Raw genomic sequence first — 16,097 nt, 5'->3', positions numbered from 1 at the left:
ATTCGGCCAAAGTTCATTGACCCTAAATGACCTTTGACCTTGGTCATGTGACGTGAAACTAATGCAGGATGTTAAGTGATACTTGATTAACCTTATGTCTAAGTTTCATGAACTAGGTCCATATATTTTCTAAGTTATGATGACATTTCAAAAACTTAACCTCAGGTTAAGATTTGATGTTGACGCCGCCATGGTCTAAGTTCATTGACCCTAAATGACCTTTGACCTTGGTCATGTGACATGAAACTCTAATAGGATGTTCAGTAATACTTGATTAACCTTATGGCCAAGTTTTATTTTCTAGGTCCATATACTTTCTAAGTTATGACGTCATTTCAAAAACTTAACCTCAGGTTAAGATTTGATGTTGACGCCGCCGCCGTCGGAAAAGCGGCGCCTATAGTCTCACTTTGCTTCGCAGGTGAGACAATAAACTTCAAATGAAGTTTGCAACTTGCATTACCATGAGAAGAGAGCAAGAAGGGCTTGGAGTAAGAGATGAAGACATCGTCCCATCTGATGAGCTTCTTCTGTATTCCATCCTGGACCATCTATCATACCATCATTCTGAGCCATCAATGTCTAGTAAAGATTAACAATAGAATACAATTACATTACTGACAGTCTAGGCCATCGATAATACCATCCAAACCTGGTAAAGATTAATAGAATACAACTGCATCAATTGAAATAAATGGCCTAGCGTCTCTTGGCAAGGCGTCAATCCACACTTTGCCACTCTCACCCAGGTGCTAATTGGGTACCGGGAGGAAACAACAGTCATTGTGGTTGGTTTAGCAAGTGTGCGCCTAACAGGCTGCTTGAAATGCTATGAATCCAGTGACCAGGTAATAATTGTGAAGCTCTTTGAGCATTCGTAGACTGATAAAGCGCTATATAAAAGTCAATTACTATTATTATCATTATTATGTTACATTGTGAAGTTTACTTTGTAGAAAGATAATAAAAAAAATTTGAACTCAGAAGACAAGAGTAACTCAATTTCTAAATCATAACCACAACACATAATATAATATTAGTAGATATAATCAATTCAATTCAATTCAAAATTTATTTCAATCAATTAATCATAAAACTTTACAGGTATATAAAAATTAGATAAAAACATGGGATTGGGAGCCCCTGAATGTTTTCATTTAAAAAACTTGTGGGTGGAGCACCACCATGATACAATTAAATACAAATAAATATAAGACATACATAAAGAGTGAACATCAAATAACAATGAAATACAATCTTTAAAAAAGGGAGAAAAAAAACAATAGGCTAATATAGGGGAAAAACAAACATGAAGTAATAATTATATATCATAGTGACCTGCAATGTGCTATTGGCTGGAGTTTTCATACTGGGAGAAAAAATGAACTTTCAGAAGTTTTTTAAACTTATTTAGAGTTTTACTTTGTTTAATATTTTAACTCATTAGTTTGCATTTGAGACACAAATGTTTGAATACTGACCTGAAAGAATCCACTGGTTGCCTCTAGATGCTGGCAGAGCAAGGGCAACATTTTGACAGCTTTCTTGGCCACTTGTTTTGGGCTGAGCTGGTCCAAGTGTGAGAACCCAATCGTCTTGTCCCATTTAGACTAGAAAAGGTAAAATCAAGAATTTAATTTGAGCATTGTAAAACTCATGATTGGCATTTTTCTTTATCTCCGTTCATGGAACTACATATACTTCATAGAACAAACTAAGGTTTCATATACTGCAAAATCCATAGCAATGCCAAAATACTCTTCACTCTTCATGTCTTCTACAAATGAGATTATAGCCAAAGTACATGTAGCTATAGTAATGATTAGTTTTGAGACCCCCTACCATTATTTTTTTTTACTTTCTATCATAATTTAAAAATATTTGAAGACTTGTCATATGTAACTTGGCATTTTCACATGGCACAATTTTACACACTTTACGTTTGTTGTCTTAGAGACAATCATACACACAAAGAAAAGTGTGTAAAATTGTGCCGTGTAACGTCAGTTACCTTGAAAATGACCGACTCACCTTTAGAAATGTCCTCCTTCCAAGTGAGGCAGGAAGGGCGTGGTCTAGTTTGCTATTGAGATCTTGAAGGAGAAACTCTAACTCACGAGGTTGAAGCTGCAAGACATGTACCTCCTGTGGTAGGTATGAAGCAAGTGTTGGCTTCAACAGATTTTGCTTTGTGTACATTCATTTACAAGAAGGTAAATTGATTATTTGAAAACAGACCATTTTATGCAACATTTAAGATTTTCACAGTGCTTACTTGCTTTATACCTTATCAAAGAGATTTCTTATGACTCACAATTGGGAAAATTATTTTTTAAAGTGAATACATGGGAATGATCATTCATTGCTATAAAATATTAAAGTATAATTTGAGAAGTGTGTTACAACTTTGAAATTATTGATAGAGGTCGATCCATGAAATAAATTATCAAAATAATATGTAGATACTTCAATTTTTATGGTATATCATACCTTTGTATTCATCTCTGTGTCTAGTATAGTCCTTGATACGAGCCCACAACCAAGAACAGAGAAAACATCTAAATCCAGCTCTCGAAAGAATGCTCTAGACCTAGACCAGTCAATGATAGGTGTATCCTTGTTACTCTTCTTAGATCCTTCCTTCATAGGATCAGCCATTGTGGTATCATTTGGTTTGTTATTCTCCTGTGAGACGTAGTCATATTCTGTCAGGACTGTGCTTTCACTTGTATCTTCATCTCCTTTCTTTTTATCACTGAAATAATGAAATATCACAATTATATTAACAATCTATACCTTAGACACAAACTGATGTATAACTAATAGCTTAGATTACCCAGCATGCACTAGTATATTATTTGGTGGGACCCTTTTTGTGTTTAGGAATTGACTGCATTTTTAGCTTTGCACAGCTCATTACACTCTAAGTAAATGAGAACATTTGCAATAACTCATCAATAGATAAACACCACTGACCCTTTTGGTAATAGTGATAGATTAAAGGCTAAAACAAAAGACAATAAAATAACAATCATACTCTAGCAACGTCATAGATCAACTAGCCCATGCACTAATACCTATTTAGCTCATGGTTGCAGTCTGCATGTGAAAATAAGATTTTGACCTTTCCAATTTGGTGATAATCACAAGAGAATTTTTCTTACTCTTTAGGTTTCCTTCCTTTCTTGCCACCTTTACTTGATGATGATGAATTCTGTGCTGTCATTAATGGACTCGTCTGAGGCTGCTCACAATCAAAATGAGCAACAGGAGGAATGAAACCTGGAGTAGCTGTTTAAACAAATTAATATCATAGAAACTTATTCCAATATTGTATCAATATCAGCACCATCATCATTAAATTCAAGATCCTCATCAACACCATAATCATAGATTTCATCATCACCCTCCATCATCATCATCATCATCATCACCATCATCATCATCACCATCATCATCACCATCATCACCATCATCACCATCATCATCACCATCATCATCACCATCATCACCATCATCATCATCATCATCACCATCATCATCATCACCATCATCATCACCATCATCACCATCATCACCATCATCATCACCATCATCATCACCACCATCAGGATCATCGCCATCATCACCATCATCATCACCATCATCACCATCATCATCATCATCACCATCATCATCATCAGCAGCATCATTACCATCATCATCATCACCATCGTCATCATCATCATCATCATCACCATCATCATCATCACCACCATCATCACCATCATCATCACCATCATCACCATCACCATCATCATCATCATCACCATCATCATCACCATCAAACAAGCATCTAACTATTGCAATCACTACCACCATCAGTATCAAATCCAGTGAACTATCTTTCTAACCTTCAAGACATGTTTCTAAGAGTTCTTGTAGTCTGGTGATGTTCTGTAGTCTTCCTAACACCTTGCCTCTCATCTCTGGGTCTTGAAGGGTTGCAAAACCATTGATTGCCTGAAAAAAATGACAAAAAATGGGTAAAAAAAATATCTTCCCCCCTCTAGAGAAAATATCCATATCCTATAGTAAAGAGGCAACTCTAGTTATAGCCCCATTGCAATTAATATGAGTTGCAGTCAATTCTTAAAAAAAGTCTCATGATTAACGATATTTTCTTAAAAAAATGATAAACACTTAAGATTTGTGCAGTTAATGATTGAGAGCGATTAAAACTTCTTTCTTTCAAACTAGTTCCGATAGAAGCAAATAGAAGCAAGTACTCAATGCACTTCTTAATAAAAGAACACATCTCTCCTCTCCAGATCCATAGTTCAGTCACAAGATCAGTGTCTTACTATGCTACATTTACAAAGTTTTCAAGCATTGAATTACTGTAAAATCTGTCACCAAAATATAACCCTTTTTTGCTTATCATACATTACATATTACCGTACATAATATACATAGCATCCTGTCAATAAATAACATAAATAGAGTCACATACCTCACGGAACCAGTTGATGCAGAGGAATAGATTGGTAGACATGAGTTCTTTCTCTTGTTTGGATAGTGAGTGTATCTTAGCAACCAGGTCATCTTTAGATGAGTATAGAGGACAACCAAGGAGAGCATCAATCCCTTCTAAGCTACCATCATGTTGAGCTTGCTCACAGAAACGAAGTAAACGGAAATGCGGGGCCAGACAGGCTGGGGAGACGCATCTAATAAGCCAATGACAAGATAGAATAAAAAGGTATCATTTTCATATTGAAAAATATATGCTCTTATTTATTCCAAAAACCCCCAAACAGGAGGTACTTAGAAAGCCTATTCATCTTTCTTTTTTTTTAATACTAAAGAAATTAAATGTAACAACTAACATGTACAATACACACATCTTTTATTACACCAAATACAAAACGCATATATGAGGATAAACACTTTGCTGAAAAAAAATTTGATGAAAATTATAACATGCTTAGGGTCAAGATAATGTAAACTCTCTATAATCCTTTATCAATATTAAAGATCAAAATGAAAAGATTAAAGTCAATAACTAACCTTTGTGCCTTCTTATTTTGAGCAACAGTCTTCTGTTTGTCTTTCTCTGCCTTGTAAATAAGTGGGAGGAGATTGATGGCCACACCTCCTTGTGACTCCTCCCCCTCCATACTGTACATCTCACCCATTGGTAAGCCATAATTCCTGTAGTAGTCAGAATAATTCTAACTGTATTCCACAAGTTTCTTAAAATAAAACTTTCAAGTCTCCAATTAATTATTATCCTCTTCACATTTCATATTTAAACCATTAACTCTTTGTGATTTTCTTTGTAATTTAATTGCCATAACCCTTCCTCTGTAGTATAAACCTTGTTTTTCTTTAAAAAAAGTTCTTCTGAGCACATATCTAAGAATTTTAGTAATTGTAATCAGACAAAATATCCTGAAATTTTCAGCCCATTCCTTGCTTCAGAAGTTGTTTGACCGGGCTCTAAATCCGAATAAATTTTGATATGAAATCACAAAATTTATCCAGTAAGACACATTATCCTCCATGTCATAACAGCACACATCCATATCATCTAGTAATGAATTGGAATGGTAATATACACTCTCAGGGAATTTACTAAAACTTGAAAAAGGCTTTAAATGCTCCTCATATCTCTCTCTTATTTTTGATTATCTGACTTACACAGTGGTGGCTTCAGCTTCAATATCAACCACAAAGTCTGTTTGAAAATCATCAAGGATGTTCTCACCAACAGTTTCCTATCAAAACAGAAGATGACAAGACCTTTATCATTTACCTTTCACTCAGAATTAGAAATACCCTTTGATTATACTAAGATTTTAAGATCTACTGAAATATAATTGATCTCTTTCCCAATAGAAAACTGGAATACTGATGAATTAAAACCCATAGAGGAATAGTGTAAAACAACTTTTTGTCTTCCAGAATGCTAACAATCACATGAAATATAATCAGGGGTCCATTGCAGAAAGAGTTGCAATCAATCGCAACTCTAAAAATCATGCGCAACTTGATTTTCAACCAATCAACAGCACGCATTTGGGACTTGCGATTGATTTTTTGACTTGCTTTTAAACGCAACTCTTTCTGCAACGGGCCCCCAAAAGAGCAGAATATACTAACATCATATACATTCCCATGTTACTATTTGGCATCACTCCTAAATAGAAACCATGATACAAGATAATTTATTTTGGTCTCTACATTTACACAGAAGTCTTCCACTGGCAAGTTACATAACATATACAAAATAATATAAAAGAAAACGAAACATATGATCACAAACAAAGCTGAAACCTAAAACTAAACAGATAATTACACACTCTAATTTGGCAGTACGATGAAAAGAAAATACTGCTCAAACATGCAAAATGGCATTTTTTTTTGTTATTTTTGTTGAACATATTCCTCTTTCATCATTGATTTTGACTAAAGTTAAAAGAACAGAAAATAAATAATTGTTGCCAATTTGAGGATAATTTGTCTCACCAGTATCTTAGGATGTAAGTCACCCTTCTGAACAATGTTTGCCAATTCATCAAAGAATAGAGCTGCAGCCTCGGGTGCTTGACCACAGCTTGATTTGACCAGATCAAGAAGACCTATCACTTGCTTGAAGATATCCTGAGGTAATGATGCTAGAGCTTGCTTACCACTCCCAGAATCAATCCTTCAAATTAAAGTTAGAGATAAATGAAGGTGATAGTTAAGAAGGACATAAGTATGAGTCATCAAATTGTTTTCATAGAATATCATGAAAATATGGTCTACAGCAGAGGTTTGCTCTTCTAGTTTACTCAAATAACAACAGAAACTGTTAGGATGTCAATGTGATTTCAGTTCCATGCATGCTTATCTGTGTGAAGTGAATGTAAATCAGAAAGATTTGAGTCAAGGTGCTTCTTTTTGGCTTTACAGCAATCAACAGTTCCTAGGTACATCATAAACATCACAATTAAAGTTTACTTCTTCATTTAAACAAAAAACCAGAACTAAAGTTGGTATTAAAAATGAATTATATTTTAATGTATACATATATTTCATGTATTTTTGTTTTATTTTGTCACTTTGAAAGGGGTTTTCACATTGAATAAAAATCAGAGGTGATTCAATCACTTCCTCTATACATTTAATAGGAATCATCACACTGGAGTTAAACTGGTCAAGTAATAGAAGTAATCCAGAGGTCATGTAACTGCATTAAAATGTGTATACTAAACCAGAATACTACAGAGTGAGTTAAAGCAGGCAACAGAGTTACAAAGATGATGCACTATTACCATCTGAAAATGCTTTTGCATGAGTGAAAGGGTACGAAATAGAAAAAGAATTCAACTATACCCTTTCCTAGCCATGTTCTGTATAACCATTAGGGCAGCTACCACTCCCATGCGCTTGTACTTGGGACTATTGCTTGTTAGATTCTTACGGACAACAATCTGCAACTCATCCTAAAGAGAGAGGAGGAAACAGCAAAAAGAATTCAAGCTGACATATAAACAAGTGGAGCGCCTCTGGCAGTCTCGCCTGCATTACCTGATTCAATATAGTGGCAGTGTGACTTTGAAAACAAATACCACCAACATGGCCAAAGTTCATTGACCCTAAGTGACCTTTGACCTTGGTCATGTGACCTGAAAGTCGGGCAGGGTATTTAGTAATATTTCACTACCTTTATGTCCAAGTTTCATTAGCTAGGTTCATATACTTTTAAGTTATGACATTTCAAATACTTAACCTGACGTTAAAATTTCAATGTTGATGCCGCTGCCACCATTGACAGAAATGCAGTGCCTATAGTTTCGCTCTATAATTTGTGTAGCAAGATAGTGGTCATTTTCAATTTTGCTCAAATAAATTAGCAAATATATATTTTTTTATTTCAGGGGGTTTATAGTTTAAAGTAAAACATGAACTGATTCTAAATTTTAGATTATAAAATGAAAAAAAAATAAGAAAGTTAAACATTATTTTTTAGCTTCTCCTTTTTTCTTCAAATTACGTATTAAAGTTGAATTAAGAAGATGATTCAAAATATTGAGATATTTACATTAATAGCAACCTTACAACCCACCAAACACTAAGAGGTGATTCGACCCCCCATTTTCTTTTTTCAAAATAGTGAATTTGAACGATTTATCCCTACCCATTTTCCCTGAGTTCGTTCCTGCAATGCCTACCGAGACGGGTGTTCTTTGACTGTGACGTCACCGGGGGTATCGTAGTAAACAAGGCAGTGCTGTTTTGTGTACTATGCACGTACGCCTTCATATTTACTTTTGTGTCAAAACTTCATTTTATCGCTATTGATTTTATGTGAACGATGTTGAAAGGAAGTAATAATTATCATAAGACATATTGTCAATAATATGACCCTACATTGTTAAAACTGTTCTTCTTTGTAGCAATTTTAGACGATTTTAATGCCTTGTTTTCGTTCCGGACTGTGTCCGTGGCGAAACAATTGAATAAACTGCAGTTGAAGTTGTATCTGCGAGCCGGAGAACTTGCAAAAAGGAAATGATTAAAATTATATTTATGGCCATACTATTATTCCAAATATGTAAATTCCCTCATAATGATACCATAGACCCTAAAGGAATAATTTCAAGGCGAATAATATGAAATTTGACCAAGATCTTCTCACCAGTCGATAACGTAGCAGACGTGTTATCATGATATATTTATCCGCGTGTGACGCGGCTCTTGCAAAAAACACAGTTGGTTGCGGAATTGCTTTGTGCCGACCGGCCACCCGCTCCGGCGCAGCTAGCTGTCGAGCTGCCGGACCGCATACCTTTCATGCTGTCTTCAACTCACTTGCGAATTGCATTTGTATGTGTGACGGTGACCTCTAGCGTAATTAAATATACATGTAGAAAACAACTCGGGAGGCCGAGAAGAATAGTAAGTTGATTCAAGATTGTTCTGTGGAATGAGCCATGAGTGGAAATGATCCACAGGATATAAAAATGGAGTCAAAGACAAAAGGAAAGAAGAAAAAGACGTCAGGGGATTGCAGCATGGTCATGAACTGCGGTTCGACCATAGAGATATATATGGGGATGGTCTGGGGGTCGACATACCAGAACACTACCCCACTACAGTGCAGTACACTCAATGCCTGGGTGTACTTGAGTGTATTGTATATAGCATATAGGCATGCAGCGCGCGCAGAGCTGAGCTAGCCGCCGGAATTACTTTCCAGCTACTCACTTGATGGAACATCGTGATAAAATAAATGAGAAATAGTGAAAATATCATTCAATAACTCACTGTTTTCAATCTTTCATCATGATTTAAGAGTTCATGATAGTTATTCATACTGTTCTTTATACAGGTAAAGTAAAGATTTGTACATATGATTCCTATTTGTTTGACTTGAGTTGCTTTGACAAAAAATTGTAAAATCATCTTTCTCTCTCTGCATAGCATTTCTGTATTACACCCAGGCACCTCTTACACTAAATTCCCTCCGGTGACGTCACACTCAGAGTGATTTTTCTGTACACTCGTCTCTCGGGCTCTGACAGGTGGCTAATTTCATAGACTTTCAAAGCAAAATATCGAGAAGGCAGAAGATTTTTGTGACATGCTATTTGTTTTAACAACTGATATATACTTTATATTATGTGTGGAACCCATATTTATGGAAACTCACCCCCTTCTTAATTCAACTTTAACAACACATTTCATCAAGGAGCAATGCAACAGTCACTATTACCTGGGTCATTGATAAGTTATTAAGAACACTACTTACTTGGAGTGTAGATCCAGAGCTACCTCCTCTGTATGCTAAGATAGCTAGAACTGAGAAGAGTTTCTTGACCTGGGTCATTGATAAGTTATCTAGGTAGTCAAGAACACCCTGTGGAGGTAATTAGAGAGAAATAGTTCAAAATGAGATCAGAGTACTTAGATTTACATATTATTAATCAGGTCTTCAGTTTTAAACAGACATTGAATAATAGCACTGATTTTTTTTTCTTATTTTCAATAAAAAAAAAGATGAATAAATGAAATTGAGAAAGTTTAAAAAGTAGGATGATGAATGTCTGAATGTACAGATCACCAGTATGATTTTGTATTTAAATTTCTTGACAATCTCTTTCTCAGATTCTTTCAGAACAGTGAAATATGGACTGTCCTTTCACACCTCCCAGGCTTTTACTGTCATTATCATAATAAAACTCATTAGTCAATGTTAGGAGCTTCACAAAGCATACAGTACACCTGATTATATATACATATAATACTCAAAATTTCAATATGTATCTTAAAGAAAATGCGTTCAGTTCAGTTCCTGCATGACTCTCTAACATGTTTCGTGAAATTTGAACAACAAAGCTCTGACAAAGCATGTTCAAAACAACCAGTTCAAAAACTAACTGCATTTGCAAAGGTTTGGTAAATGGGTGACAATAATTAACCACATTCTACACAATATGCATACATGATGAAGTTCATGTCAAAGTTAGATCGAAACCAACATATAATTAATGAGTATACATATTGTAACATGATACATAAGCATGCATAAGCTTTGTTTGACCCCCGTAGACCAATTAAACATGACATATTCGGACTTTCGGACAGGTCCAGGTCTGAAAAAACATTTTCCCCTATTTTTTCCTTCCTCTAAAGCTTCTCGCGGCCCACCATTTGAGGGGCACTGTCTTAGAGGACACAATATCCCTTGGAAAACAAGTCGGAGCACACAGATTTGTAAGACAATAATGCACTTATACATCATAATTTGAAAACAATTTGAGCTAACATGTACATTATAGCATCACTGGCTTTCCATAGTTGATGTCCATCTTAATACACTACTTGTCAGGTAAAACCAGGTTGGTTGGACTCCTTGGAAGGATGAAAGACTTACTTTGATGAAAACAGCAAAAGGTGCAAGATCCTTGGTATGGGATGCTGCAAGATAAGAGAGAATGTCAAGCGCTGAATCCATCTCATCTGATAAACCACTGCCAATGTGTGTTACCAATGCTCCTACAACCTCCTATAGAAAAAAAAGATAGACAAGACTGTTCAGTGCCGAGTCCATTTCAGGTGATGGACCAATGCCCCTACAACCTCCTATGGATAAAAAAGATAAGCAGACAAGACTGTTCAGTGCTGAGTCCATTTCAAGTAATGGACCAATGATCATATAAATTATAGCAAATTACAGTGTTCATAAAACTCTGCATTCCAGCCACATTTGTCTCTATCAAAGATCTGCCTCTGGAGGAAGTGGTAAAGAAACATTCTTTAAAATGGCAATTTGATCACTTTTCTTACAAATATAGTCCTTATAGGAAAATATTGCATTCTACAAATTTTAGACTATTCCATGATGTGGAAATAGTTTCACACAGAAAAGAAAAATCATCAAGTTATTCTATACTGATTGGGCACCCAATCAAATGTTTTTTCATATATAATCAGAATATTAATCCTATAAAACAGATTTACATTTCATATCCTCCACAATATATCTGTTTAAAGGGCATTCTCATAAACTCTAATATTGAATGATAATAGTGATCATCTCTGCATTGTAACAGAAACAAAACTATTACTCTCGAGTATTAACCCTATTTATGCCGGGGTATTTTGGGAGTTCATATGGCCGGGGGGGGGGCCTCCCAGCCCCCCCATAAGATCTCGGCCGTCGACCGCGCGGAAAATTGGCACGCAGGTTGCCTGGGACATAATCTACAAGATTGCATAGTGATTTATTTCATGCAAATTGCTATTAAGTGATTATGCTAATTTATGCATAATTAGTATGCGAAATCATTATTTTTCCTGTAACTCCCTAAATAAAGCTCCAAATGTATTAATTCTTGGTATAGAAAGTCTTTGTGGTGTTCTTAGCAAGTGTACATGAAAAAAATTGCGATATCAAATCATTTTCTTATGTATTATATTGTTTTTTGGAATTTCTAATGTATTTCATTGTTTTTCGACCTTTTGTTTTTCATTGTTTTTTCGATGAAATTTGTTGGGGACCCTTCTGTGATCATGAAAAGCATAAAATAAATACATTTAGACCAGCAAAACTAAAAATAATCATGCATTTATGAATTTTGGTTGATAACACAATTTGCATTGACTTAGGACACAAAATCACATTTTTTAGCAATTTTTGGTCTGACATGCACTTACATAATGTTGCGTAATTTCGGAACCACGTACTCGGGTGACGCAAAATTGGTCTCAAAAGTTGCGCAAGACTTGAAAGTAAAAAGTCAGCGAATGGCGCGGTCCAAAAATTTCGCGCGGCGAAAATATCGCGCAATTTGTTGAGGGGGGGGCCTCCTAGACCCCCCCCCCCCCGGCCTAGATAGGGTAAAAGTGATTGGTTAACATTGGTTTGACTTTTTAAAAATCTGAGCTAGAAGGTCACACTTGTCACCTGTGTCTGTGATATGTTACAAAAATGAAGCCCAGAAAAAATTGCGTTCGAAAATAATTATTTAGTGCTTCAAAAATTGAAATAAAAAGTGACCGGAAACACCATCTTAATATCATCCCATACACTTATGTGTACTATTTAGGTGTCTATAAGACGCCTATTTACAAAATCGGGGTTTGCCTTGTAGTTTTAGCTTTTCATTCTCAATAATGGTTGTTTTCAGGGTTTATTAGTTCAAATACATGCACTTGTACACATGTTTCATCTTGGTTTGAGAATTTTATAAATCAGCTGCTCACAAAGTTAAACAATACCTTTAAAGCAGAATGGATATTACAGTAACTTCACCTTAAGTTAGATAATCAGGGTAAATTTGTTTATCTTACCTGTTTACTATATACATCAAATGCATTGAATGCTGTTTGATAGACCTTCGATCCAAACTGACTGACTTGAGGCTCAGGCGATCTCAATAGTTTCTCTGCAATACACAGCAATGATCCTAAATAATCTCTTATCACCTAGTGATACAAACACAAGTAATCATAAAAACAATTAACAACAATGAGTATATAAGTCATAAAACGATGAACATCAGTGTTAAAAACTGTTAGAAGACTTGGTATTCAAACCTTTAAAATAAATAGCTTAAACTTTGGTGATTATGCACTTTGCAGAGCAGATCCTGAAAAATATTTAGATGAGAAGCTACTAGTGCCAGAGACAAGACATTTTTCCTCACCCCAAAATCTTTTTTTGGTCCTTGAATACACTTTCACCAGACTGCATAAACACAATTACTAAGTTTTCATTCTTCTACTAAATCACCCATGCACAGGAATGGGGCAGATACATAAATGGACAATGAATATGATGCACATAGATTAAGCTACAAAAAGACAATGAACCAGTGCAAGGGAATCAAACAGTGAAGATAGCTATATGCAAATAAATATTCAACAAAACAGCTCTGAATGTGATATGGTACCTGGGCATGTGATGTGAATGTTGCTTGAAGCAATTCTTCTGTGAAGTGTCCTTTGCGTACTTTATGTCTGAAGACTGCTTCAACAGATTTCTTTCTATTGGCCACAGCATGAGATATGAGAAGTACAAATATATCAAGAACCTTGTGACCGACTGCATCTGATACATTCTCAATAGCCTAAGAAGGAATGGGATACAAATGACTATAAATCTCTATCAAACATTATTATGGAGACAAACAAACACAAACTTAAATGTTACTTTCAATTGCCAGGATTAGAAATCTCATTAGATAGTAGCACTGTCAAATTAAAACTCTTAATTTCACAAAACAGTTATATGCACATCCTGGTCAGTATGCAAATGAGGAGACTATATGAAATAAGAATATTCTCATTTTCTCCTCATTGTCAAGTGAAAAAGTTATTAATTCCTCCCTGAACATATGAAATTAGATATAGTTCAGTCAAGTCTGTCTTTGGTCAAATGTGTAAAAAATGAAATATTGTACAATTCAAACAATAAAAAACAAAAGAAATAGAGGGTGATGGACATCATCAACTGACTCATTCGCATCTCACTAAGTTGTGCATATAACTGTTTTGTGAAAAATAAACAAAAGTTTAAAATGCCATAACTTTTTTATTTTACATCCGATTTTGATGAAATTTTCAGTGATTATGCTAGTTAATTTTTTTTCTATTTATTTAAATCAACATTTTACTGGGGTGGACTTTACCTTTAAGTTCGGACTGGGGTAAGTTGAGCCAGCCAACATGGGGCAAGTTGAGCCATGCTTATTCTTATAGTAATGTATATATATAAAACAAAATTAAAAAGCCATCGATATGTAGGCAGAAAGGAGCAAATTTACATGACTCCTATTAGAGGATGTTCGTTTTTACCATGCCTAGAGAATTAGCAAGTGAAATGACTTTGAATAAAAAATTGACATGCTGGTTCTTCCCCCATACATTTTGTAAATAGTTTTTGTGGCTCAACTTACCCCAGAGGGTGTATAGGGTGTACTGGGTAAGTTGAGCCATTTGACATCTCTTTTTCTAATGTCACAATGACTTTCAGTGTGGGGGCAGAAAGTTATATATAGGTAAAAATAATTTCAGAAGAATTGAATTTGAAGGCAAGGTACTAATTCCTACAAGATTATTAATCATATCAATTTTAACATGCAAAAAAGCTCAAAGTGTCACAACTTATCCCGCTTTCCCCAATGCATAACTGAATCAACTATCATCACAATTACATTTGCAAACCATCATGATCATTCACTCCGGGGGAAATCCATGAACAGTTTTGCCAGCAATTTTTTTTTAATGGACAAAGTTTCTCTCAGTCAATCGGATGCAAGGATCATAAATCACTTCAATGCTCTGATGAGAGACCACAGGTAAAACAAATCAACATCCAAGATCTTAATGAATTAGTCCTAGAGCTATTTATAGGATCACTACATACCTTCTGCCATCCATCTGCTAATACTTTGTTGAATCTCATGGTTGATTTAATGGTTTCTAGGATCAGCATCTCGCTATCAACAGTCTTCTTATGACTTGATGCATTCCTGTTATCAATAAAAGAACAAGTTTAGGATAAACAAAAGTATATATTTATTCGATTATCGAATAAATTCTATTGGGAGAGAATACATAGTTTTATAATGTAAACAAATACTGACTGTTAACCAGTTCACTGCCCTTCAGAAGGAGGTCAAATTCATGTGTACTTCTGTTGTTGGAAGTTGGTCAAAACTCGCACCTGGAAGGATTGTATCACATTTAAGGGCGCGCGGTAATTCTACACATCCGAAACGTTCTAATGTTCTGAATGCCCGATCAGCGGGGATGAAATAGTCATTCACTTTCTAATTTCCGTCTGGGAAAGACATTTGTTTAGTCTTGGCTTTCAACAGAGATGAACATGTGAAAGATTCGCCCTTAAAATTTTGTGAAAACCATCAGCGATCGGGAATCATCTTCTTTTTTGCATTATGAAGCTAGAAATTCAGACCGATTTACTTCTGTTCTGATATTTATGATGATTCTCTATGTCTTGCCTGGCCTAATATTGTCTCATTTTGACTTGAGCTTGAAATGAACCAATGTTTGTATATGACGAGGAGCTACGGTACTGGACGTGTTTAGATCGGCTGGGCCCTAGATCTAGAGCTTTTTGTTTCAGCAACGATGAGAACAAGTCAACGTGACTTGAGCTGCTAGATGGAAATCAGTTCATTCTGCTTTTCATGAGACTGTTCATTGAGAGTCTTGTCATTAATGAGCAGGATTGGGACTGGCAACAATAAAGCACAGTGCCACAGACAGGTCGGCAACCGTCAGGATACGGTCAGATGTTACTTTGGTTCCTCCTAAAGTTGGGCCTGAGGCGATGATGAAGCGATGATGAAGATGAGGCGATTGTCTGAAGGCAGCAGACGGAACGGGGACCAGGGTGGACTTTATACCAGTCAACTTACAAGTTCCAGTCTTTACAAGACCTAGCCTATCCGGTGAGTGCGGCAGCAGGAATAGATCTAGATTCTAACGTTGCGTACCGCTAGATTATATTACGTTGGGATAAGGCTAGAATTTTGGAAAGAAACGTAGGCCCTGGAAGAAGCCTGCTTACCGAGGTGATATGAAACTTTATAAGG

General features: G+C 35.6%; 1 protein-coding gene across 2 annotated transcripts in view; it reads right to left on the bottom strand.

Annotated features, from left to right (window-relative positions):
• LOC121410029 (Fanconi anemia group D2 protein-like) overlaps window positions 1-16,097 on the bottom strand; it is a 61,431-nt gene that overhangs the window by 19,587 nt on the left and 25,747 nt on the right. For both annotated transcript variants that reach the window (XM_041601850.1, XM_041601849.1), the window contains exons 14-29: window positions 14,903-15,008; window positions 13,428-13,604; window positions 12,826-12,960; window positions 10,907-11,038; window positions 9,782-9,889; window positions 7,363-7,472; window positions 6,511-6,691; window positions 5,683-5,759; window positions 5,050-5,193; window positions 4,493-4,709; window positions 3,894-4,002; window positions 3,165-3,291; window positions 2,491-2,755; window positions 2,032-2,145; window positions 1,482-1,610; window positions 464-582 (exon numbers count right to left, since the gene is read on the bottom strand). In XM_041601850.1, the coding sequence (XP_041457784.1) occupies window positions 464-582; window positions 1,482-1,610; window positions 2,032-2,145; window positions 2,491-2,755; window positions 3,165-3,291; window positions 3,894-4,002; window positions 4,493-4,709; window positions 5,050-5,193; window positions 5,683-5,759; window positions 6,511-6,691; window positions 7,363-7,472; window positions 9,782-9,889; window positions 10,907-11,038; window positions 12,826-12,960; window positions 13,428-13,604; window positions 14,903-15,008 (2,250 nt within the window). The remainder of the gene's footprint in view (window positions 1-463; window positions 583-1,481; window positions 1,611-2,031; window positions 2,146-2,490; window positions 2,756-3,164; window positions 3,292-3,893; window positions 4,003-4,492; window positions 4,710-5,049; window positions 5,194-5,682; window positions 5,760-6,510; window positions 6,692-7,362; window positions 7,473-9,781; window positions 9,890-10,906; window positions 11,039-12,825; window positions 12,961-13,427; window positions 13,605-14,902; window positions 15,009-16,097) is intronic.

The sequence above is a fragment of the Lytechinus variegatus genome, chromosome 3, assembly GCF_018143015.1.
Source record: "Lytechinus variegatus isolate NC3 chromosome 3, Lvar_3.0, whole genome shotgun sequence".
In the NCBI taxonomy this organism is placed as follows: Eukaryota; Metazoa; Echinodermata; class Echinoidea; order Temnopleuroida; family Toxopneustidae; genus Lytechinus; species Lytechinus variegatus.
This window is presented reverse-complemented; position numbering and strand designations above follow the sequence as displayed.